At 43.3% G+C, this 26,002-nt stretch overlaps 1 protein-coding gene across 11 annotated transcripts in view; it reads right to left on the bottom strand.

The window, feature by feature from the left end:
- Positions 1–6,901: 6,901 nt before the first annotated feature.
- Positions 6,902–26,002, bottom strand: part of BEST3 (bestrophin 3) — a 52,715-nt gene continuing 33,614 nt past the window's right edge. For all 11 annotated transcript variants that reach the window (XM_052639756.1, XM_052639757.1, XM_052639752.1 and 8 more), the window contains one exon: positions 6,902–8,907. In XM_052639756.1, coding sequence (XP_052495716.1) covers positions 7,986–8,907 — 922 coding nt within the window. In that variant the 3' untranslated portion in view covers positions 6,902–7,985. The remainder of the gene's footprint in view (positions 8,908–26,002) is intronic.

Raw genomic sequence — 26,002 nt, 5'->3', positions numbered from 1 at the left:
CATGCTAGTAAAGTCATGCTCAAAATTCTCCAAGCCAGGCTTCAGCAATACATGAACCGTGAACTTCGTGATGTTCAAGCTGGTTTTAGAAAAGTTGGACGAACCAGAGATCAAATTGCCAACATCCGCTGGGTCATGGAAAAAGCAAGAGAGTTCCAGAAAAACATCTATTTCTGCTTTATTGACTATGCCAAAGCCTTTGACTGTGTGGATCACAAGAAACTGTGGACAATTCTTCAAGAGATGGGAATACCAGACCACCTGACCTGCCTCTTGAGAAATCTGTATGCAGGTCGGGAAGCAACAGTTAGAACTAGACATGGAACAACAGACTGGTTCCAAATAGGAAAAGGAGTGCGTCAAGGCTGTATATTGTCACCTGCTTATTTAACTTATATGCAGAGTACATCATGAGACATGCTGGACTGGAAGAAAGACAAGCTGGAATCAAGACTGCTGGGAGAAATATCAATAACCTCAGATATGCAGATGACACCACCCTTATGGCAGAAAGTGAAGAGGAACTAAAAAGCCTCTTGATGAAAGTGAAAGTGGAGAGTGAAAAAGTTGGCTTAAAGTTCAACATTCAGAAAACGAAGATCATGGCATCCGGTCCCATCACTTCATGGGAAATAGATGGGGAAACAGTGGAAACAGTGGCAGACTTGATTTTTTGAGGCTCCAAAATCACTGCAGATGGTGACTGCAGCCATGAAATTAAGACGCTTACTCCTTGGAAGAAAAGTTATGACCAACCTAGATAGCATATTCAAAAGCAGAGACATTACTTTGCTGACTACGGTCCGCCTAGTCAAGGCTCTGGTTTTTCCTGTGGTCATGTATGGATGTGAGAGTTGGACTGTGAAGAAGGCTGAGCACTGAAGAATTGATACGTTTTAACTGTTGTTTTGGAGAAGACTGTTTAGAGTGCCTTGGACTGCAAGGAGATCCAACAAGTCCATTCTGAAGGAGATCAGCCCTGGATGTTCTTTGGAAGGAATGATGCTGAAGCTGAAACTCCAGTACTTTGGCCACCTCATGCAAAGAGTTGACTCATTGGAAAAGACTGTGATGCTGGGAGGGATTGGGGGCATGAGGAGAAGGGGACGACAGAGGATGAGATGGCTGGATGGCATCACTGACTCGATGGACGTGAGTCTGAGTGAACTCTGGGAGTTGGTGATGGACAGGGAGGCCTGGCGTGCTGCGATTCATGGGGTCGCAAAGAGTCTGACACGACTGAGCGACTGAACTGAACTGAACTGATTGCTTAGCATCATGGGAGAAATGGTGATTCACTGATAGCTTATATGCAGGAAAATAAGTTAGCCAGTTGCTGGGCTCCCTGTTCTCTCGTGGTTCTATTTCTTCCTTTAGCACACCTCTCTGCATGCATCTGCTTGGTGGCTGTCTCATTTTTACCTTTCTGTTGTTGTTTGGTCACTAAGTTGTGTCTGACTCTTTTGTGACCCCATGGACTGTTGTCCACCAGACTCCTCTGTCTATGGGATTTCCCAGGCAAGAATACTGGAGTGGGTTGCCATTTCCTTCTCCAGAGGATCGTCCCAATCCCTAGATTAAACCTGTGTCTCCCATTGATAGGCGGGTTCTTTATCACCGAGCCACCAGGGAAGCCCATCTCTCTTTGGCCTAAATTGAATTTCCTAGCCTGAGTATTTTGGGCTCCATGGTTGTTGTTACCATCTGTCTTGTACATTGCAGGATGTTTAGCAATGTACTGGCCTCTACCCACTAGATGCCAGTAACACTCCCCAGTGTGACAACACAACATGTCTCCAAACATTGCCAAATATTTCCTGGGGACAAAAAAAAAATCACCTCAGGTCAATAACCATTAGCTAGACAAAGAACTTGGGACACATCAGTGTTTCTGTTCAAAAGCTATTTTAGAAATGTTCTTATCCATCTTCAGGATACAAGATACAACATGTCTTTTGCTGCTTCTGTTAGGTAAATATCTTAAACTTGTGTATCAGTCACTAAGTCGTGTCTGACTCTTTTGTAACCCTGTGAGCTGGGTTCACAGGAAACCAGGAACCCACCAGGCTTTTCTGTCCATAGGATTTCCCAGGCAAAAATATTGGAATGGGTTGCCATTTCCTTCTTCAGGGGATATTCCCAGTCCAGGGACTGAACCAGTGTCTGCTGTATTGCAGGTAGATTCTTTACCATTGAGCCACCAGGGACCACTAGATGTTCAAAAAAGTGGTTCCAGAGACTTTCCTGGTGGTCCAGTGGTTAAGACTCCTTGGTTCCAGTCCTGGGGCACAGGTTTGATCCCTAGCTGAAGAACTAAGATCCTGCATGGCACACAGCCAAAAACAAAGAGAAACAAACAGAAACGATGGTTCTCAGTGATCATCTGGCCAAATCTACTTGTGGTGAAAGGAGAACTGGGGCCCATTTTCTGAACTAATTCAGAAGCAAAACACAAAAACTAAATCTCCACACAGAACTGATAGAGTAATTAAGGCCAGTGTGTTTTTTGTGCCCCTGTTTTCCAGGGTAATTGCTTCAGTTTTCTTTTTGCCACAGCTGGGGTTTTCTAAGATTTGCAATACAAGAACAATCTTGGTATTCTTGAATGGCTTCTTTTGATTCAATAATCATTCCCATGAAAATACTGTCCTAAAAATTAGGGTTCATAGAACCAAGAAAAATGGAAAGCATGTGAAAGGATTGACGATCTACCTGAGATTGTTCGAAAGACAAAATGAGGAAAATCTGTGGTTATTCCTATTGACACCACAGCACAGCACAGCAGAAAATGACTGAGGTTGGTTGTGCAGATGATGATTGTGAAGAGGGAAGGGAATTAGATTTTAATTTTGCTCTCGTTTGGAAATTTCTTTTACAGTCGTAGTTATTATTCACTCTTAACTGATACAGGGCCAGATTTAGGAAGATTGATGCCCTAAGAGGGTCCGCAAACCAGAGATGTTAAATCCTCGGACCTCCCTGGTGGTCCAGTGGTTAAGAATCTGTCTGCCAATGCAGGGATGGGTCTGATCCCTGGTTCAGGAAGATTCCATATGCAAAGGGGCAGCTAAGCTTGTGTGCCACAACTACTGAGCTGTGTGCTCTAGAGCCGGTTCTCTGCAACAATAGAAACCACTGCAATGAGAAGCAACTAGAGGGAAACTGCCACTCCCCAAAACTAGAGAATAAAAAAATCAAAGAAAGCAAAACAAAAAAGAGTGTTAAATCCTCTAGAATTATAGTGAAAAGGACAAAGGCAATTGATCACTCTCTAGTTCCACTTTATTTATTTATTTATTTTAGGTTAGAACATCTTCATGTTCTAATTCATTTTTTTTCCTGGCTGCACTATATGGCTTGTGGGATCTTAGTTCCCTAACCAGAGATCAAACCCAAAGCACCTGCAGTGGAAACTCAGAGTCTTAACCACTGGACAGCCGGGAAATTTTCTAGTTCCAAGTTTTGATTGAGAGAACTGATACGTAAAATGGATTAGATGCAGAGTTTGTCACCATGGTGATGAGGCTGGTCTATTGTGGGGATTGAAGAAATGAGAAAAACTGGAGAAAAGGAAGATGTATGAGACATCAAGAAGTGTTTGGGCAGGGGGGAAATGAAGCCCAAAGAGAAACTGCAAGGTTTCTGGATGGAAGAGATTAGAATCCTGGAGAACAGGGGATCCTGATGAGCAAATGACTGACGTCTTTTTTCTGCAGTTGGTGCCGGATCCATGGAGACTTCAATTCCCAGTCAGGCCCCTCAGCCACACAGTGCTGCCTGAGCCCCCTGCCTTTCACATAAACTCCCTCAGTTCCTCACGATGGCCAGTGAGGTGGGGCAGAGGAGAACCCATTCCACAGATGGGAATATGAGAGACAGAAGGAGGGGGCTCACTGAGCTCACAAAGCCCCTGGGAGGGGAGTCACACACTGGCGTCTGGTTCTCAGTCACTCACACCATACAGCTGTCTGGCCTCAGCAGATGCTAAGAGAGCAGAGTTTGTGATAGGAAGGTCTCAGAATGATGACTGAGGACTGAATCAGTTTCTCTGGAAAAGGAGGAAGCTAGAGGGGGAAACACTAAAAAAGAGCGGTATATGAAGGTTAAGTGAATTTTTTCTTTAGACTAATGGTAAATTATATATTTCTCCATTCTATTTAAAATATATTTTCCAGAGTTTAGCTGAACTGGACTGCAGTGCATGCCTGGAGCAGTAGAGGCGTGACGCAAGAAATAGACAAGACCATTACAGAGAGGAGAGAACGGCCTTCTTTGTTTTGGAGTGGGCAGTTATCCCTAAATTCTTAGATGACAGAGAAAAAGCTCCTGGGCCTTTATCTTTACTGACCTGTGGACTTCAGGAACAGAGCAGAGTTATCATTTCTGGAGAACAGAGGAGAATGCAATAAGTAGGGCTTGGCGTCATTGCACCGCTGGCTTGCGGATTACATTCAATGCAGAGCGGAGCTGAGCCTGTTCTTGGAAAGGATAAGCGCAAACGACTAAGCTGCTGGTTGTTGTGACCATTCGTCCAGCAGGTGGAAATTTCCAGAATTTAGGTGAAAATGGGCTAGGCAGACAATAAAATCAGGCACAGGAGAAGAAATTATTTTGTTTTTGCCACTTTGGTCTGTCTCTATAAACTCACCTTATAGTTTATAGAGAATTTCTTCATCTGATCTAGGCAACTGTTGGCTGGAATTTATAGCTGAATTCAACCACATGGACTCATTGAATGAGCCATTATTCAGTTTTCAGTGCAAGGAGGAAGTAGAGGCCACCTCAAATTTTGATGAAATACTGAGGAAATTAAATAATTCTTTGGACAAAGGTGTATAAAGGTTGGAGGGAGGCAGAGATAAATGAACCCTCCTAGTCCTCCACAAAATGTATGATTGTAGTTGTGTATAATTTATCACCTTGGATTTAGGGACAGAAATTGATTATATTTCAAAAGCAGCTAAGTAGAAGCTTATTTGAATTTGAGCAATAGATAAAGCCAAAGAGAAGAGAATAGAAGATTTAAATAGAAACATCCAAGAAAATAGCATTTAGAGATTGGAAGAGAGACATCCCTTGTGGTCCAGTGGCAAGAACCTGTCTTTCAAAGCAAGGCACTTGGGTTCCATCTGTGGTTGGAGAACTAAAATCGCACATGCCATGCGGCATCTAAGCCCACGTGCCACAACTGGAGAGAAGCCTGTGCTCTGCAACTAGAGAAGCCCGTATGCTGCACCTAAGATGGGACGCAGCCTAATAAACAAGTAAGTATTTAAAGAAAAGAGTGTGGGAAAGGTTAGGTTTCCCGTGTCATAGCCCTGTTGCATTGGGGCCTGACTTCATAGTCTGTAGATAATGCTTCAGGAATGTGGGTACTTTTCCCAGGTGTAACACTGTTGACCAATATAGAGAACCATCAATGGATACCATTTCTTCCAATATTATGACCTTTTAGCCTTTTGCAAAAAGTTAGTTCAAGTAAATGTCATTGCTGTCATGCAGCTGGGGTGGCCCATTGGGTGCCACGTCTTATAAAAACGTGCTATATATAACATTACTTGTTGGGAGAAGTTGGGGAAGGGTGGTGAGGGTTCTGCTAATTTTCTTCTGTCCTCAGAAATGAAGAGGACCGTGGCTAGGCTTCATGCTGGAACACTGCCCTCCTGTGTGCATACATAAAAGGTCAAGGTAGACTTCAATGGGGAGGACGGAGACAGGCCTCTGCGGCTGGAGAGTCTTATGCTCGGCTCCTGTGGGGCATCCTCCAGAATTCTGGGCAAAATCCTGGCAGATTCAGGGCCCTACAGACAACGGGGATGAGCATGCATCAGGGATGAAGCATGCTGGACCAGAATGTGGGCTCTGAGTCAGAGAAACCTGGGCTTGAATCTGAGCCATGCCATTTCCTAGTTTGGTAATTTTAGTCAAATTATTTCTCTAAAGCCTCTGTTTCCTTCATCTTAAAATGGAGATAGGGACTTCCCTGGTATTCCAGTAGTTAAGACTCCATTGTTTTAACTGCAGGGGGTTGGGGTTCAATCCCTGGTCCAGGAACTAAGATCCCACATGACATGCAGTCAAAAAAAAAAAAAAGAAAGCAAACAAGCATTGGTCTAAGGCATATTATTTCAATAAGAGAATAACAATAACAACTAACATTAAGAAATGAAAGACTCCTTTTAAAAATAGGTAAAAATAGGTAAAAAATAGTACCTATGGCTGATTCATGTTGATGTTTGACAGAAAACAAAAAAATTCTGTAAAGCAATTATCATTCAATCAAAAAATAAGTTAAAAAAACTAAAAAATAAATGTGACTTCCATAGCCAAGGTCAAAAAAAAAATAATAATAGAGATAATAGTATATCAATTCATGGGATTCCTATGAGGATTAGTAGGATTATCTGTGAACTTTACATGCTTTTGTGAACACTCAATAAGTGGTAGCAATTAGGATTATTTTGTTTCTTAAGCTTGCAGTCAACCTTCATCATATGACAGAAATAGAGCAGCATTCTTTAGACATGGCCTTCCGGGCAAAGTTGGGAGCCCCCAACGATAAGACCAAGAACTCCTTGGAGGAAGTTAGTCAGCGTCCCCTCCCCATTGTGATCCTGGACTCCTTTAACCTCCCAGCTCCAATACCCTACTTCATCCCAGACAACCTGCCAGACACAGTAACTGGTCTCGTGTTGTGACATAATGGGGACTTTTACTTAAGAAGTCTGAGTGGAACAGTTCCAAACCTTGTTATTTGCTTCTGAAGCATCTGGTTATGCAGTTTTCATGGCTTCGCTGCTTCTTCAGTATTCAGGACCTAAGAGAGGTTGCAGAAGGAGATGGCCACGGTGGAGAGGGGGTGGTCGGGACACAGCAAGCTCCCACGCCCCTTCCTGTGAGGCTGGGAGAAGTCAGGCTGGATTTACTGATACTTCAATTGCTTGGTTGGAAACTTTGCCAGAACCTCCTTGAAAATCATGGCAGGAAGTAAGCAAGAGAGTCAGCCCGAGAAAAGGTTGCAACCTGAAAGCGGGGGAGGGAATAGAGTCACTGGAGAGGGAGAAAGGCTGCTGCTGCTGCTGCTAAATGGCTTCAGGCGTGTCCGACTCTGTGTGGCCCATAGACAGCAGCCCACTAGGCTCCCCCGTCCCTGGGATTCTCCAGGCAAGAACACTGGAGTGGGTTGCCATTTCCTTCTCCAATGCAAGAAAGTGAAAAGTGAAAGTGAAGTCGTTCAGTCGTGTCTGACTCTTAGCGACCCCACGGACTGCAGCCTACCAGGCTCCGCCGTCCATGGGATTTTCCAGACAAGAGTACTGGAACGGGGTTCCATTGCCTTCTCTGGGAGAAAGACTAGGGGGATGAGAAGGATAAAAGGATGAGGAAATAAAGGCAGATGAGAGGAAAATAAAGTCCTGAAAATTGAAGGGAGATGGAGCTTTCTGATGCTGATGAAACTTAAGAATTAGGAAATGATGATAGTTACAGAAAGTGGAGTAAGATGGTTAAAAAGCCTCACACAGAGAAATCAGCATTAGGAAGGGGCTTTTGAGGCATCATATGATCCATCTCCCTGTCTTTATAACTGAAGAAAAGAAGAAAGGGGGAAAAAAGGGGAAGAGAGAATCATTTGTCTCCCTTTTGGCAAAACTAGGGGATCAGACTGGGATCTATAAAGCCTTTTTCACAGTTAAACAATTTATGAATTTATAAGGCAATCTATGAATTTATAATTGATAACAATCTATGAATTTATATGATTCCTTATTTGTTTAAGGTACATCACTGTGGTCTGTGTAACTTCCATGAAAGTCACTTTGTGGTAGATAGCATGAATGTGTTTGATCTTCCCATAATGTCAGTATCATAATGCCCTTCAAAGTTTTAAGTAGCTTACACAGTATGATCATTTCAAAAAAAATTGACCAGCACCCAGGTATGTTCTGGAACTACTGCTTGAACTTTTGGGGAAGTAAGAATCTGGGCTAGAACCAGGTCCTAGAACGTTCTGGCCTTCCCTTGGGAGACTCCTCCTTCTGCTCATTGTTGAATTCTACAATATCCGTTTCTTCTGTATCTAGGTTTTCTATTAAATACAGCACATCAGGAGAGACTCGAGAACCAGCCGCAAAGGTGATTCCACTGGTCTCTGAGGATGTTTCTGGGTCCAGTAAAGGAAGTGGCTCAGGGTTCATGGGATCCAGACTCAGGCCTGCCAGGGAGGTGCGGCTGGAGTCCAGGAGCCTCCACTTTTGGGGGGACTTGTCCTTCTCATGAGGGTCCTCCTCAGAGACAGACTTGAGGCTGTTTTTCTCAGCTTTGGCTGGAACAGTCTGGGAACGAGGGTCCCTAGGAGGCACCCCTTTCTTGAAGGAGAATGGGACTGACCCCACAGGGTCCTCCTGCTGCCCAGGCCTGCTGGGCTGAACCCTGGTAAAGTCGGAGCTCTGGATGGAGGCCGTGGAGTCGTGGTGGTCGTGCTCTGCCGCAGGCCCTGGTGCTTCGGTGGCTGTGACCAGTACCTCGGGGACCTGCGGCATTTTGGTGGGGGAGCCCCTCATGCTGGACTGTGGACTCAGGCTGGTCTCTCGGATGGTGGACAGCTCTCCCAGGCTGGAGCGCAGCTTGGGGCTTCCCTTTGGAGACTGGGGGTGCTTCCCAGCGGCCGAGGCACGGTGAGGGCTTCTTGGAGGCACATCCAGCAGATCCCTGGTTGGGCTGAGGCCGCTCGGGGGGAAGAACATGGAGCTGTCGCTGGCCTGCCTCCCGTAGCTTCTCCTCCTGGGGCTTGAGGCGTGTTCGTGAGCGCTCAGGAACCTCTTGACTCTTCTAATCACCGAACGGCGATGACCGTGCTTCTCAAAATCCCACAGCCACTCGTCACCCGGCAGGTCGGACCCAGACAGCCTGAAACACATGAGGACAAAATGCAGGCAGAGCAGCTTCAGGGGCTTGACCTTGGGAGTCAAAGCCCAAGCAGAGTCTCAAAATTAAGGCCCGAGTGTGCTATTTTCACATGACAGATTTTGAAATGGAGGAGGGAGTGGGGTACTTTAATGTGAGATAATCTAGCAGAGGTTCTCAAACTTTTGGGTCACCTTTTACACTTTTAAAAGTGGCTGAGTACCCTGGAGGGATTGGTTTATGTGGTTGTAGCTACTGCTATTTACAGTGTTGGAAATGATGCCTGAGGACTATAAAAAAGCACAAGAATGTACAAGCACACATTCCATGAACTCAGTGATGACATCATCACATAGCATGTAGCCTCTGGAAAATTCCACTGTATACCCACCAAAAAACAAGAGTGAAAAGGGCACATAACAGTTTACTGTTATTATGAAAATAGTTTTGACCTTAAGGACTTGGATCTCGGGGTCTCGGTTCTTGGGGGATTTCCAGAGGTCCCCGCCCAGATTTGGAGAATCACGGATCTAGAGACTTGGACATTAAAAAAAGAAAAAGATATAATCTGTGTTCTTTCTCTTTTGTTCAGCTCAGTTCAGTTCAGTCACTCAGTCGTGTCCGACTCTTTGCCACCCCATGAATCGCAGCATGCCAGGCCTCCCGGAGTTCACTCAAACTCACGTCCATCAAGTCCGTGATGCCATCCAGCCATCTCATCCTTGGTCGTCCCCTTCTCCTCCTGCCCCCAATCCCTCCCAGCATCAGAGTCTTTTCCAATGAGTCAACTCTTCGCATGAGGTGGCCAAAGTACTGGAGTTTCAGCTTTAGCGTCATTCCTTCCAAAGAACACCCAGGACTGATCTCTTTTGTTACAGGTGAACTGAAGCCATGTTTTCCCAGGGTACATATAACCCCCCAAAACAAAGGATCCTAGCTAAATTCAAGACAATGCAAACAACAGCTAACATTTACTGACCACGCACCTCCCATGTACTAATTCAAACAATTATCACAGTAATTGTGTGTGTTTGTGCCGTTATTATTCACGTTCTGCAAGTGAGGAAACTGAGGCCCTAGAGATTCATTAAGACTATATACAGTTAGTGAGGGCTAAACACAGAATATCTGATTCCAAAACCTTTGTTTGTTCTCCTAATAATCCATTTGTGTATACTTTATAAAAGTTGCTGGAAGTTAATGTATGATTAGACAGAGGAAGTATGTTCAGGGAATGTTTGAAATTAGACATTAAGCTTTCATTCTTAACAGAAGTTGAGTGCTAATTCTATACGCATCACAGACATTTTAACCCATAGTTGATGGCTGGATGGCATCACCGACTCGATGGACGTGAGTTTGAGTGAACTCCGGGAGTTGGTGACGGACAGGGAGGCCTGGCGTGCTGCAATTTATGGGGTCGCAAAGAGTCGGACATGACTGAGCTACTGAACTGAACTGAACTGAACTGGCTGTAAATACAGTATGAAGCTAACTAGAGCCTTACTTGCCAAGCTGCTGCCCCTGCTGCCCTCCAGCGCTAAAAACAAAAACAAAATGCTAGCACAAGAACTGCCAAACAAAACGCACTCTGCCCCTCATGTACGCTCCTTTCTGCTTCCACAAACAGAACCTCTTGCGTCTTGTTTTCCATCAAAAAATTCAACTATGGAATTTGAAATGAAGTTCAGGAAAAAGACATTTGCAACATGACAGCAACAAATAATTGTTAAAATGGTCCCCTCTCTCAAACATTTGTCCCCTTAAAAAAATTATAAGTACTATAAGTGCCAAAGCCTTTGTTCTTAATCCCTTCTATATGAACTCTGCTACGTAGGTGTCAAATGTTGAGGTAGAGCCCAGGGACAAAATAATATGTACAATATATTCTTTGCACAGAGGTCTTTGCTATCATTCCTTGCCCATGCTTTGTGTTTCTGTACTTGTGGAAGGAGTACTTCCCTGGAGGTGGTATGGACTTGCAATGTGGTTGGGCTCCACTGGTGATTAAGTCTGATTGATTTGGTATTTTGAAGAATACTCTGTTGAATTTTTAACCTTGAGACATAAAATAAGTAATCCTGGGCTTCCCTGGAGGAGCTAGTGATAAAGAATACCTGCCAGTGCAGAATGCTGGAGGCACAAGAGAGGCAGGTTCGAATCCCTGGGTCTGTAAGATGCCCTGGAAGAAGAAATGGCATCCCACTCCAGTATTCTGGCCTGGAGAATTCCATGGATAGAGGAGGCTGGAGGGCTACAGTCCATGGGCTCGCAGAGTCAGACATGACTGAGCACGTAAATGACTGATCACGTACCCACGTACGCGCAAATAACCCTACCATTTTTAACCTTCTCCTTCAAGGCTGAAATAAATGGATGATTGAGATAACAGTAAGGGATACTGTTTAGTAAGGTAGGCTCCTGCCTTGGATCACGTGGTGATTTGTCTCACATCTCCGTGAACGTGCAGTCTTAAGGAAGCTCCAAAAGAGCTGCTTAAAGACTTGCTCTTATACAGATGCTCCTGCTGACTCTGGGAGCAACAGTGACCTGGCCATCCCATTCCAGTGTTCGCACTGACGTCTGCAGTGACAAGATGCTAAAACTGGCTGCCTTTTATGAGACATAGAGGAAAAAACTGGAACAGCATAATATTGGTGTAACCTGAAAGGGCAAAGTGAGCGGCCAAAGAAAACGTCATTCCTCCATGTTAATGAATAAAAGATGGACGATTGAGATGATTAACTGGCTAAATGTGGTGGGATGGCATCCCATTACCACCTTGTACTGTTATTCTAAAGCCCTGGCAGTGCCCTTGGCTACCAGATAGCCTTCTGGCCCAGCCTCCAGCCTGCACAGCTCAGATTCTGTTACATCGACTTGAGAAACACCAGGTTCATGCTTCAGCAGCCTTAGTGACACTACTTGGTGCATTTCACTGGGTCAGATCTCCAGTCATGCTCCAGGAACCCATTTAGTTATGGAGGACATGGGAGCAGTGGGTCCCTAAGACTGCCATGCTGGACATGCCCTGGGAACCGAGGCCCACCTGACAACGTCTCTTTACAAGACAGACCTCTGTCCTCCGTGTGGGATCTTGACTTTTTATTTGGGATTTGTTTTCCTTAAAGTGAAAATGTTAGTCACACTGTTGTATCTCAGAGTTTGCCACCCCATGGACTGTAGCCTGCCAGGCTCCTCTGTCTGTGGGATTTCCCAGGCAAGAATACTGGAGTGGGTTGCCATTCCCTTCTCCAGGGCATCTTCCTGAGCAAAGGGTTGAACTCAGGCCTCCTGCATTGCTGGCAGATTCTCTACCATCTGAGCCACCAAGGAAGCTTATCTTCTTTAACTTCTTTTTTTCCCTTAACTATTTCCAAGCCACACAACCTTGTAAGAATGACAAAATCTTCTAGGAAAAAATGTTAGTATTATTACTTCAAAACTTCGTGAACCCTATAGAAAACCTTTTAAACTATGCACTGATGTGGTGGATGTATACACTCAACTGAGGCAAAGGATTAAGACCTTGGGTCATACATTGGAGAAAAACAAATCAGCTGCAAAGAGTAAATGCCAGAAAGGTCAGTGTTCTTGCTGCTGTTCTACTGATTAACCCACTGACATTGGGCAGGATTATCCATGAGGTCCTATTGCACCTTCCTGCCTCTGAGACTGTGGAATGGACACATGAGATTTATCCACATACCTAATTGAATGCGTTGAGCATCTACCACAAACACATTTGTTGCCTTAAACTCTATATAACATAATTTAAAAGGAGGAAGAAGACATGTTTATAAATAGCTAAACTGGGGACAAATTACATTAAAAAAGCATTTATTTGGTTATGTTGGGTCTTAGTTGCATCACTTGGCTTCTTTGCTGCGGCACACAGGCTCAGTATGGCACACAGGCTTAGTTTCCCCAATCCATGTGGGATTTTAGTTCCCTAACCAGGGATCGAACCTGCATCCCCTGCATTGCAAGGCAGATTTTAAACCACTGTACTCCCAAGGAAGTTCCTAGAGTAAGTTGTTGAGTTCGTCTTTGACACTGCATTGGAATCAGATAAAGGGAAATCAGAGAAGGGAAAGAATATTCCAGGTGGAAAAAGTGACTTGAGCAAATGAGACAGCAGGGAACTTTAGGTGTTTGTGAATAAGAAATACTTGGATTTGTGTCAAACACAGAATAGTGTCAGGCATAAAACTGGTAGCCCTGGACTTTATTATGAAGAGTCATATATACCAAGTAGAAGGATTAGGACTTTACCCCAGGGGCAGTGGGCAGCTGTGGGTGTCTCTGGAGTGGAGGGCCTATCTAGAGCCGTGTCATTTGGTGGTCGCGCCCCAGTAGGAAAAGCTACATGGAGAACAACACTGTTGAGTGTTCTCATCCAAAAATGCTTTGGATAAGAAACCTCAGGTGGAAACTTCCCATACCATTAGTCAGAAAGACCTCTTAGTGGGTCTTTGGAAGAACACTTGGTGGTCTGTGATCTGGGGCCAGTTTCACAAACCACATGCTGGAGTGATGAAGGAAGCCTTCCTGCTCTCCGTGTTATCAAAGAGCCAAAGTGAAACTCCCCTGCACAATGGACTTAATGACCTCTCTTCCAAATGTTTTTGTGATGGAAGATTTCATCGCCAACCCCCAAGGCCCATCTCCTTTCTCTAACAGTCATGGTTCCCAATATGACAACAAAAACTGTGGTTTGAGAACAAAATGGTTTAACGATTAAAATATGCAGAATAGGGACTTGCCTGTGGCAAAGACTCTGTGCTTCCAATGCAGGGGCCTGGCTTCAATCCCTAGTCAGGGAACTAGATCCCACAGCTAACAGTCTGCATGCTGCAACTAAAACCCAGGGCAGCCAATTACATAAAAACAAATGCAGAATAGAATATATTAAAGATTCTTTATTCCCAAGCACCTTTTAAGACCTTTTAGACTTTCTTCTCCTCCTTATTTGATTTTTTAAATGTACCTTTAGTACAGGATAAGTACAGTCCTGAGGCCCAAATATAACACCACTTAAAATGCCCCCAAACAATTATAGCGGAAACGTTATGTCATAGAATGTAAGCACCCTCATTATATTGCTATATATTAGAGAAGGTCAGCTGAAAATCTGTCTTATGTTCTGGAATTCACTTGGACTGAGATAGGCAGGTAATTAGAGACTGGAGGACATTCATAGAAAGTGCCATGAAGCCATTAGTGTCCAGAGGATGGAATTTGAGAATCACCTCTGTGGTGAGGCGGATAATTTATTTCAGGAGCTTGCAGAGCCAGGATGACTGCTGCCCAGGCTGATGCTAATTAGCTGTGTGACCTTTGGAGAGTCACTTAACCTCCCTGTGGCTTAGCATCATGCTTGAGAAACTAAGTATGATGTGTGAGAAACTAACCATGACAATAATACTCAACTTGTTTTACAAGGGTGTTTGGAAGTTCAAAAGGAATAATATATGTGGAAAAGCTTTGAAGAGTAGATGATATAGAAAGGACTCTGTCAATGACTGGCAAACTTTCAGAGATGATTTCTAAAGCACCACTGACTACATATGGTTGGAAGAAATAATAGAGTCTGTCTGAAGGTCACTCCCTTCTCTCCTTTATGAGTGTCCTTTAAAATGTTACTACACCTTCAAGCTGCCACCTAACAATTAACATGGGATGACTACTGTAGTCATTTAACAATGAGATGAGGATGTTGAGTAGATGGAGGGCAAATGAAAGGCTAGGAGGAACTGGGTTTTTTGAGAGAAAGTTGATAAAACCAATCAGATGGTGGGACTGCCCTCACTTGCCTCCCAATATTGTTTTGGGTGCCATTTGCAGACATTGTCAAATCCTGCAAAAAATAAACCATTTATGGCACAATATAAATTATCAGTGTAGAAAAAGTGAGAATGAGAAAGGTTGTGACATGTATTGGGCTATTTTTGAAAGGGAGGAGGAATATACATGGGGGAGAGAGAAGAGGTTATATTAAGCTCAGCAGGCTAGTTTGTTCTGGAAGGAGGGAGAGCGTGCGTTATTTCTACAAGCCATATCTACACGTCAGAATTGGGATGCATTCTTAATTTAATCTCAAAGGTTAAAAAGAAACAGTTTTTAAAATACCTATTGAGGACTTCCCTGGTTAAGAATGGTTAAGAATCTGCCTGCCGAAGCAGGGGAGGTGGGTTCAGTCCTTGCTCCAGGAAGATCCATAGGCTGCAGAACACCCAAAGCCCGTGCTCCACAACTACTGAAGCCCAGGCTCTAGAGCCCTGTGCTCCACAACAACAAGAGAAGCCACTGCGATGAGAAGCCTGCACACTGCAATGAAGAGTAGCCTCCACTCGCTGCAACTAGAGAAAACCTGCATGGCAACGAAGACCTTGTGCAGCCAAAAAGAAAAAAAAATTTTTTTTAATAAATAAAAAATAAAGTGATAAAGGTTTAAAGAATATCTTTTGGATACCTACAAAACCACCAACTCCACAGTCTCCTTGGCCAATGACTAATATCTGAGGGCTCTGATATAATTAAGGCCTCTTGAAAAGTGCTTGGGTTGCTCAGGAGTACAGAACGCTTGTCACTTCCTGTGGCTACATATGGTTGGAAGAAATAATAGAGTCTGTCTGAAGGTCACTCCCTTCTCTCCTTTAAGAGTGTCCTTTAAAGTGTTACTACACCTCCAAGCTGCCATCTAACAATTAACATGTTGGAAGGGATGACTGCTGTAGTCATTTAATGATGAGATGAGGATGTTGAGTAAATAAAGAAGAGGCTGGGCACAGGATTGCAGAAGATGGCAGCTGACATCCAGACTTCTTGGGGCATGTCTAACATGGAAAGACTAAAACGGCCCCCAAGACTTGAAAGATTTAATGTAGTTTTTCAAAGCAAGCCTTTTGCAAAACAAACCCCTTCTCTTTAGTGTGATCAGGTAAATACAGAACTTCAAACAATAAAACAAGATGATGTTTCTCTTTCTTTGTGGCCACTTTTGAAGTGGTATTTTGACAATTTAAATTAAAATAATAAGAGGTCATTTTAAAAGAGCTGAAATGAGAAATCTAGGAAAATGATATTTAATACAATGGGCTCTACGTATCATGTCAGATTTATTGTTTTGAAATTGTGAGTGTCCTCAAAGTCAAGCAGCTGCCTTGGAGGGAGCCAGGAATTTGCCTGAAAATCTATCAGGGTAGAGACACGTGTGCAGGAGTGTTTATTCACGGGCAAAGCAAACGTACTCTTCAAACCTATTAGAGGTGCACATTGTTATTTTTAACCTTCTGCACTGCAGAATCACTGTCAAAGCTAACCAGGGATTTATCAAATGAGTAAAAACGCTCATGCTAAGTTGATAGAGGCAGGCTGACAGAGGTTGTAGTCACCCCGCAACCTGCCTGCCTGCTCCTTCCCTGATGAGAGAGAGATTTAAGCAGTGAAGCATCATGGGAGGCTGCTGAGCCCAGAGAGCTGGCCATCCTCCAGAGGCCTTTCTGTTGCCTCTCTGCTAGTTTGGACCAAGGATTATGGCAAATCTGGTTAAATAACAGGTATATCCAGTCTCACGTTATCACTTTGCTTCTGCTGACCCAGTCTACACTGGCTGTTGCGAAAAGAAATTGTGGCCCAAAGTTACAGCCCCCACCTTTCAATACTGTTGTATCCTATGAGTTTTGTTAGAAAAGGACATGAAGCTGCCTGTACCTCTCATACCACTCAGACACTGAAAACTAAGCATCAGCTGTGACCCTGTGTCGGTATATGAAAAAATCCCTGAGCAAGTTCTACAATTACAAACTTAATGCACATTCACGTCCTTGCGAATTTCCATCTCTCCTTCTTCTTTTGTACATTAAGTGAAAATCAATGTTCCAAGAATACATTTTTGTCGAAGTTAGTGATTCAGATTTTGAGATACTTCTGGTTGTTTATGACACACGCATGCAATAGGATATATGTATATATATATATCAGACTATGTATTTTCTTGTTAAGTTAAAATGTTTAAATATAGTTGGCTAAGAAGGGATTACTGAATAAAACATCCATCTAGAAGTATATTTAACCACATTTCGACACAGTCAGCTTGCCTGAAAACATATTTTGAAAATTTGAACTAATATTACTAAGAATACTTCCAAATGTACTGTACTATCTTAAATGCTTTGTGCACATTAAATACATATATGTATAACTGCAAAAAGTAATTGTATTATTTCTACATATTTTTAGAACTTTTGGAATGATTTCCGGGTATGTGCTGAATAAATCTTAAAGCCCTCAGTTCCTACCCAGAAGGAACTCTAATGGAAATTTGAATACCTGTCTTCTTCCCAGGTGGAAAGAAACCCTCTTCCTTAGGGCTTCCCAGGTGATGCTAGGGGTAAAAAACCCACCTGCCAATGCAGGGGACATAAGAGACTGGGGTTAGACAACATATTAAAAAGCAGAGACATCACTTTGCTGACAAAGGTCCATATAGTCAAGACTGTGGTTTTTCCAATAGTTGTCTACTGGATGTGAGATTTGGACCATAAAGAAGGCTGAGGGCCAAAGAACTGATGCTTTCGAACTGTGGTGCTGGAGAAGACTCTTGAGAGTCCCTTGGACACCAAGGACATCAAACCAGTCAATCCTAGAGGAAATCACCTCTGACTATTCATTGGAAGGACTGATGCTGAAGCTGAAGTTCCAATACTTTGGCCACCTGATGCGAAGAGCTGACTCATTGGAAAAGACCCTGATGCTGGCAAAGACTGAGGGCAGGAGAAGGGGATGACAGAGAATGAGATGGTTGAATGGCATCACCAACTCCATGAACATGAGGTTGAGCAAGCTCCAGGAGATAGTGAAGGACAGGGGAGCCTGGAGTGCTGCAGTCCATGGGGTGGCAAAGAGTCGGACGTGACTTAGAGACTGAACAACGACCTCTTCGTTAAGTGGATACTTAGTTGACTTCACAGACCTATTCCTTGAGAACACTACCAATGTCAGGAAGTTTTGACATGCTTGAGTCATGGCAGAAAGCCCAATACAGCGGTGATTTTTGAAGAGGACTTCAGTCAGCAGGTTTAAGGTTGCCAGACTGAGAGCTGCTCTTAGATTAGCAACACACTGTGAGCACAGCCCCACGTGGACGCCCCTCACAACACACTTGAGTGATTCACTTCGTAAGCAGCGCAACCTCTCTTCTCCAGAATTTCAAGTCCTTTAGCTGTTATTGATGAATATTTTGTTAGGGTTTTTCCAGTACCTTAAAGGAGTCTTTGCTGCTTTACTCTTGGCTGCTTTGATTTCCAACACAGGATTAAAGGGAGTTATGAGACTTCAGGTCTTTAATATCCATGTATCCCATTCCTCAGAGCCTTAAAAGTATGTGCTAACAGATAAATCCAAGTATCTAAAAAATAATAAGAATTTTGTAGTGAACTCATGATGGTAAAATGTGAAGACAAGCATTCTCCCTCAAGCTAGCTGTGGTGGCCTGGGCCTGAATCTTATTTTTTGTTTGCTTAAAAGAGAAATTTATTTTCAGCAAAGTTGACTTGAGTTTGAATATTTTAGGTTGATTTGGTTCAGTTGAGTTCAGTTCAGTTGCTCAATTGTGTCCAACTCTTTGCGACTCCGTAAACTGCAGCATGTCAGGCCTCCTTGTCCATCACCAACTCCTGGAGTTTACCTGAATTCATGTCCATTGAGTCGGTGATGCCATTCAACCATCTCATCCTCTGTCGTCCCCTTCTCTTCCTGCCTTCAATCTTTCCCAGCATCAGGGTCTTTTCAAATGAGTCAGCTCTTCGCATCAGGTGGCCAAAGTTTTGGAGTTTCAGCTTCAACATCAGTCCTTCCAGTGAACACTGAGGACTGATCTCCTTTAGGATGGACTGGTTGGATCTCCTTGCAGTCCAAGGGACTCTCAAGAATCTTCTCCAACACCACAGTTCAAAAGCATCAATTCTTTGATGCTCAGTTTTCTTTATAGTCCAACTCTCACATCCATACATGACTACTGGAAAAGCCATAGTCTTGACTAGATGGACCTTTGTTGATTTGGTTAGGTGAGGTTTATCAAGCGTCAAGTGTCTGCGATTGCCTGAAGAAGATCTAATAATGTTTTCATTTAAGGGTTTGGGTATGTTTTCTTGATGTGCATCTTATGGACAACTCTTTTGGTTGCTTGTGGGTGCCTTATTAATCTTGGTTACTAGTGTTTCCATGGTTAAGCTAATGAAACGATGCCTCGATCGAAATAGCATTCTATATTATGACAAAGAACAAAGAGCTTCAATTGAAATCATCTTAGGTATGGTAATGGGAATGGAGTTCAAACAGGAAAGATTCTTTTTCATTGTTCAATTATTTCATAGGATGGTTTACTAAGTGGAGATGAGAAGCTGTGCAATAAATAATGTGGTTTATTAAATGCTCAAACAAATATATCTGTGAAAGCTTTTCTATTCTGGGTGCTAAGCACAAGGATTGGGGGATGGAACTTCAGCATTGCTATGGTGTTAGAAATTATAAAATGCTGTTTTAAAAGAGAAGCCTTTAACATATCTTTAAAAATGTTCAAATCAGATTCAACAGAGAAGGATGAGCTTTGTCAGTTACATCTTTCTTTGAATTAAGATATGGTGAGGAAATACCTTTCATCCAAGGTAAGGAGCAGCGGCTGCACTTTGCTGGAGCAGCCGTGAAGAGATACCCCATGCCCAAGGTAAGAGCAACCCAAGTAAGATGGTAGGTGTTGCAAGAGGGCATCAGAGGGCAGACACACTGAAACCATACTCACAGAAAACTAGTCAATCTAATCACACTAGGACCACAACCTTGTCTAATTCAATGAAACTAAGCCATGCCCGCGGGGCAACCCAAGATGGGCGGGTCATGGTGGAGAAGTCTGACAGAATGTGGTCCACTGGAGAAGGGAATGGCAAACCGCTTCAGTATTCTTGCCTTGAGAACCCCATGAACACTATGAAAAGGCAAAATGATAGGATACTGAAAGAGGAACTCCCCAGGTCAGTAGGTGCCCAACATGCTACTGGAGATCAGTGGAGAAATAACTCCAGAAAGAATGAAGGGATGGAGCCAAAGCAAAAACAATACCCAGCTGTGGATGTGACTGGTGATAGAAGCAAGGTCCGATGCTGTAAAGAGCAATATTGCATAGGAACTTGGAATGTCAGGTCCATGAATCAAGGCAAATTGGAAGTGGTCAAACAAGAGATGGCAAGAGTGAACGTTGACATTCTAGGAATCAGCAAACTAAAATGGACTAGAACGGGTGAATTTAATTCAGATGACCATTTTATCTACTACTGTGGGCAGGAATCCTTCAGAAGAAATGGAGTAGCCATCATGGTCAACAGAAGAGTCCGAAATGCAGTACTTGGATGCAATCTCAAAAACGACAGAATGATCTCTGTTCATTTCCAAGGCAAACCATTTAATATCACAGTAATCCAAGTCTATGCCCCAACCAGTAATGCTGAAGAAGCTGAAGTTGAATGGTTCTATGAAGACCTACAAGACCTTTTAGAACTAACACCCAAAAAAGATGTCCTTTTCATTACAGGGAACTGGAATGCAAAAGTAGGAAGTTAAGAAACACCTGGAGTAACAGGCAAATTTGGCCTTGGAATGCAGAATGAAGCAGGGCAAAGGCTAATAGAGTTTTGCCAAGAAAATGCACTGGTCATAGCAAACGCCCTCTTCCAGCAACACAAGAGAAGACTCTACACATGGACATCACCAGATGGTCAACACCGAAATCAGATGAATTATATTCTTTGCAGCCAAAGATGGAGAAGCTCTACACAGTCAACCAAAACAAGACCAGGAGCTGACTGTGGCTCAGGTCATGAACTCCTTATTACCAAATTCAGACTGAAATTGAAAAAAGTAGGGAAAACTGATAGACCATTCAGATATGACCTAAATCAAATCCCTTATGATCATACAGTGGAAGTGAGAAATCGATTTAAGGGCCTAGATCTCATAGATAGAGTGCCTGATGAACTATGGAATGAGGTTTGTGACATTGTACAGGAGACAGGGATCAAGACCATCCCCATGGAAAAGAAATGCAAACAAGCAAAAATGGCTGTCTGGGGAGGCCTTACAAATAGCTGTGAAAAGAAGAGAGGCGAAAAACAAAGGAGAAAAGGAAAGATATTAGCATCTGAATGCAGAGTTCCAAAGAATAGCAAGAAGAGATAAGAAAGCTTTCTTCAGCAATCAATGAAAAGAAATATAGGAAAACAACAGAATGGGAAAGACTAGAGATCTCTTCAAGAAAATTAGAGATACCAAGGGAACATTTCATGCAAAGATGGGCTTGATAAAGGACAGAAATGGTATGGACCTGACAGAAGCAGAAGATATTAAGAAGAGGTGGCAAGAATACACTGAAGAACTGTACAAAAAAGATCTTCACGACCCGGATAATCACAATGGTATGATCACTCATCTAGAGCCAGACATCCTAGAATGTGAAGTCAAGTGGGCCTTAGAAAGCATCACTACGAACAAAGCTAGTGGAGGTGATGGAATTCCAGTTGAGCTATTTCAAATCCTGAAAGATGATGCTGTGAAAGTGCTGCACTCAATATGCCAACAAATTTGGACAACTCAGCAGTGGCCACAGGACTAGAAAAGGTCAGTTTTCATTCCAATCCCAAAGAAAGGCAATGTCAAAGAATGTTCAAACTACCACACAATTGCACTCATCTCACATGCTAGCAAAGTAATGCTCAAAATTCTCCAAGCCAGGCTTCAGCAATACGTGAGCCATGAACTTCGTGATGTTCAAGCTGGTTTTAGAAAAGTTGGACGAACCAGAGATCAAATTGCCAACGTCCACTGGGTCATGGAAAAAGCAAGAGAGTTCCAGAAAAACATCTACTTTTGCTTTATTGACTATGCCAAAGCCTTTGACTGTGTGGATCACAAGAAACTGTGGACAATTCTTCAAGAGATGGGAATACCAGACCACCTGACCTGCCTCTTGAGAAATCTGTATGCAGGTCAGGAAGCAACAGTTAGAACTGGACATGGAACAACAGACTGGTTTCAAATAGGAAAAGGAGCACGTCAAGGCTGTATATTGTCACCCTTCTTATTTAACTTATATGCAGAGTACATCATGAGAAACGCTGGACTGGAAGATGCACAAGCTAGAATCAAGATTGCTGGGAGAAATATCAATAACCTCAGATATGCAGATGACACCACCCTTATGACAGAAAGTGAAGAGGAACTAAAAAGCCTCTTGATGAAAGTGAAAGAGGAGAGTGAAAAAGTTGGCTTAAAGCTCAACATTCAGAAAACGAAGATCATGGCATCCAGTCCCATCACTTTATGGGAAATAGATGAGGAAACAGTGGAAACAGTGTCAGACTTTACTTTTTTGGGGCTCCAAAATCACTGCAGATGGTGACTGCAGCCATGAAATTAAAAGACGCTTACTCCTTGGAAGGGAAGTTATGAGCAACCTAGATAATATATTCAAAAGCAGAGACATTACTTGCAGACTAAGGTCCGCCTAGTCAAGGCTATGGTTTTTCCTGTGGTCATGTATGGATGTGAGAGTTGGACTGTGAAGAAGGCTGAGCATGGAAGAATTGATGCTTTTGAACTGTGGTGTTGGAGAAGACTGTTTAGAGTGCCTTGGACTGCAAGGAGATCCAACCAGTCCATTCTGAAGGAGATCAGCCCTGGGTGTTCTTTGGAAGGAATGATGCTAAAGCTGAAATTCCAGTACGCTGGCCACCTCTTGTGAAGAGTTGACTCACTGGAAAAGACTCTGATACTGGTAGGGATTGGGCACACGAGGAAAAGGGGACGACCCAGGATGAGATGGCTGGATGGCATCACGGACTCAATGGATGTGAGTCTGAGTGAACTCCGGGAGTTGGTGATGGACAGGGAGGCCTGGCGTGTTGCGATTCATGGGGTCGCAAAGAGTCGGACACGACTGAGCAACTGAACTGAACTGAACTGAACTGAAGGGACTTCCCTGGTCATCCCAAGGCTAAGACTCTGTGATCCCAATGCAGGGGGCCTAGTTTGATCCCTGGTTAGGTAACTACATCCCAAATGCCACAGCTAAGAGTTCCCATGCCACAACCAAGACTGGGGCAACCAAATAAATAAATAAAAATAAACATTAAAAAAAGACATGATAATGATTGGATGTGGTGAGAACACATTCCTGCCTCACTGGCTGCACAGGTACTGCTTCCCCTTGCCCTTTGCAACATCCATCCTCAATGCTTCCCTCCAACTCAGGCTCTGAGGCCTCCCTCCTTGTGAGCAGCCCCAGCCCCTGCTGCCCCCCAGGTTTTTCTAGGCCCTTCTCTGTCAATTCCCCTGGCTCCCATGTCTTCCCTCCCCTCTCCCTTCACTCTACCTGTCCTTTTTCAGTCCTTTATCAGAGCAAAAAGAGACATTCATTTGTTTCTTTATATCTTACTTCATGTTATAAAGACTTTAAGGTGGCTTATAAAGATAATACAATGCAATGCTATCTAAAGACAGGGCTAGAATAAGGAATGGGCTTCCCAGGTTACTCAGTAGTAAAAAAATCTGCCTGCCAACAGAGAAGATGCAGTTTAATTCCTTGGTTGGGAAGATTCTCTGGGACAGGAAATGGCAACCCACTTCAGTATTCTTGCCTGGAAAATCCCATGGACAGAGGAGCCTGGAGGGCTACAGTCCATGGAATCACAAAAGAGTCAAACACGACTTCGTGACTGAACCACAGCAAAGAACAAAGAGCACTAACAAGATGAGGCCAACAGACAGGGAGCCTCGAGGTCCATGCCAGAAAATCTCACAGACGGACTAAAGGTGAACTATGGATTTGGTTTTCACTTTTCAGTAGCCAAGATGAAAAGACCACCATCAATTATAAGACCCACAGTCTGTAAGAGAAATAGTGTAAGAGGTACCCATACGAGGCAAAGCTTTTTTTTTTCTCCCCGTGGATGGCTGAGATAAATTTTTCCATGGATGCTTTGATAAAAGGGATGCTAAATCATACAGTGCACATACAGTGGACAGTGCTACAATAAATCCCATAGACAGTCTGGGTGGGTCTGTCCAGACAAGAACAGGGCGTTAACAGCGAAGTGAAATTCTGTAGACATGGTTAAAGTAATTCCAAGGATGGGTGGTAGCATAGGGAGGGCAGATTCCCCTTTTCCTGTAAACATGCTTAAGGTGTTCCCATCCTAAAATGTTATAAAACAATTTAAAAATGTGACATTGTGCTTGACTTTATGTCTCATTGGATACTGTCTAGTATATCTCCTCTCCACAATCCAGACTTCTCAAAAAAAGAGTTCATGTATAGTTAACGAGTTAAGGAATTATTTTGAGTTTTGGGTCTTTTGTTTTTAAGGCATGAAAGTGGCATTGTGGTTATATTTGCTTCACAGTGGGTAAAGATGAGTGGGAAGGTGTATGAAACCAGGTTAGCCATGACTTGATAACTGAAGGCGGGTGATGGCTACCTGAGATTTATTATAGTTTGTTTTCTACTTCTGTATATGTTTGAGTTTTTCTATTATAAAATTATTGGAAAAATAGGTTACATTGGCAACCTTGATCTCCTTGCCTCCCAGTCACCCCTCAACCTGCTGTAATTTAGCTTCTGCCTCACACTCTCACTTAGGTCTCCGGTCGCTTTAAAATGCAAACTCCTATGGTGTTTTTCAGGCTTCATGTTGAAACTTCCAGCCTTGGTCTCTAGGACAGGGCATTCTCGGGGCTCTTCTCCTGCGTGTGTAGTGAGGATTCCTACTCTCTTTCAAGGACCCCTTTATTCTGATCACCCTTTAAGTGGCAGTGTTCCACCCTCTGTATTCTGTCCTACTCACTTGACATGGTTCCTGGGTGCTCGCCCCGACTCTTTCGGTTCTAACAAACCCACGTAGTGATAACAGTTAAAGGCATCCCGCTGCTTAGTTTCATCTCTGTGCTCCCGGCCTGTTGGACATTTCCATGTGAATTGCCCACAGATGCCTTAAATGCAACCCATGTGCAAGGAAGGGGCTCATATTTTTCCCTTTCAGCAGCTCTTTCTCACTACTCTCTATCATCCTTAGTTCATTACCAAGCACTCCATCATTTTAAACTCCTTCTCCTCTCTCAAATCTGTCCCCTTTGCCATCTCCACTGTCAACATACCTTGAAGCACTGTGCTACTTTGGCCCTTACGCTTTCCTGTCTAAACTATACCAATGGCCTGCTCACTGGTCTCTGGCTCTAGTCTTATTCCTAGGCATCCATCTTTCAGCCAGTTGATAGGACAACTTGTTTAAAACACAAATGTGACCATGTCATTTAATAGCTTTGGGAAAAGGCTGAAACTCTTTACTTAGACTCTAAAACCCTCTGTGATCCTTCCTTACCTCTCTCCAGATTTATTTCTTGGCTTTTCTGCTTTGCATATCAAATTGTTATTCTAATAGAAACAGGTTTCGCTGGTGGCTCAGAAGTAAAGAATCTGCCTGCCAATGCAGCAGAAGAAGATTTAATCCCTGGGTTGGGAAGATCCCCTGGAGAAGGAAATGACAACCCACTCCAGTATTCTTGCCTGGAAAATCCCATGGACAGAGGAGCCTGGTGGGCTACAGCCCATGGGGTCACAAAGAGTCAGACACAACTTAGTGACTAAACAGCAACAACATTAGAGACACAGAGTAGAAAAATCACTGCCAGGGGCTAGGAGGTTGGGGGAGCTAGGGATAGAATAGGTAAAAAGGTACAAAGTTTCAGCTGTAAGATGAAGAAGGTCTGAGAACCTAATTAAAACATGGTGCATATAGTTGATAACACTGTATTGTGTAATTGCAGTTTGCTAAGACAGTAGAACTTAAAACATTCTTACCAAAAAAAAAAAAAAAAAGATAAATATGTGAGGTAAAGGATTTGTTAATTAATGAGATGGGGGAATCCTTTCACAATGTATACATATATCAAGTCACCACAATGTACATTTTATCTTATAATTTTACATGTCAACTCCATTGCAATAAAGCTGAGATTTTAAAAACTTGTTTCTTTGAATACACTATCA

This window comes from Budorcas taxicolor, chromosome 5 (assembly GCF_023091745.1).
Source record: "Budorcas taxicolor isolate Tak-1 chromosome 5, Takin1.1, whole genome shotgun sequence".
Taxonomy (NCBI): Eukaryota; Metazoa; Chordata; class Mammalia; order Artiodactyla; family Bovidae; genus Budorcas; species Budorcas taxicolor.
Note: the sequence above shows the minus strand (reverse complement) of the source record. Positions and strands in the feature narration are given on the sequence as shown.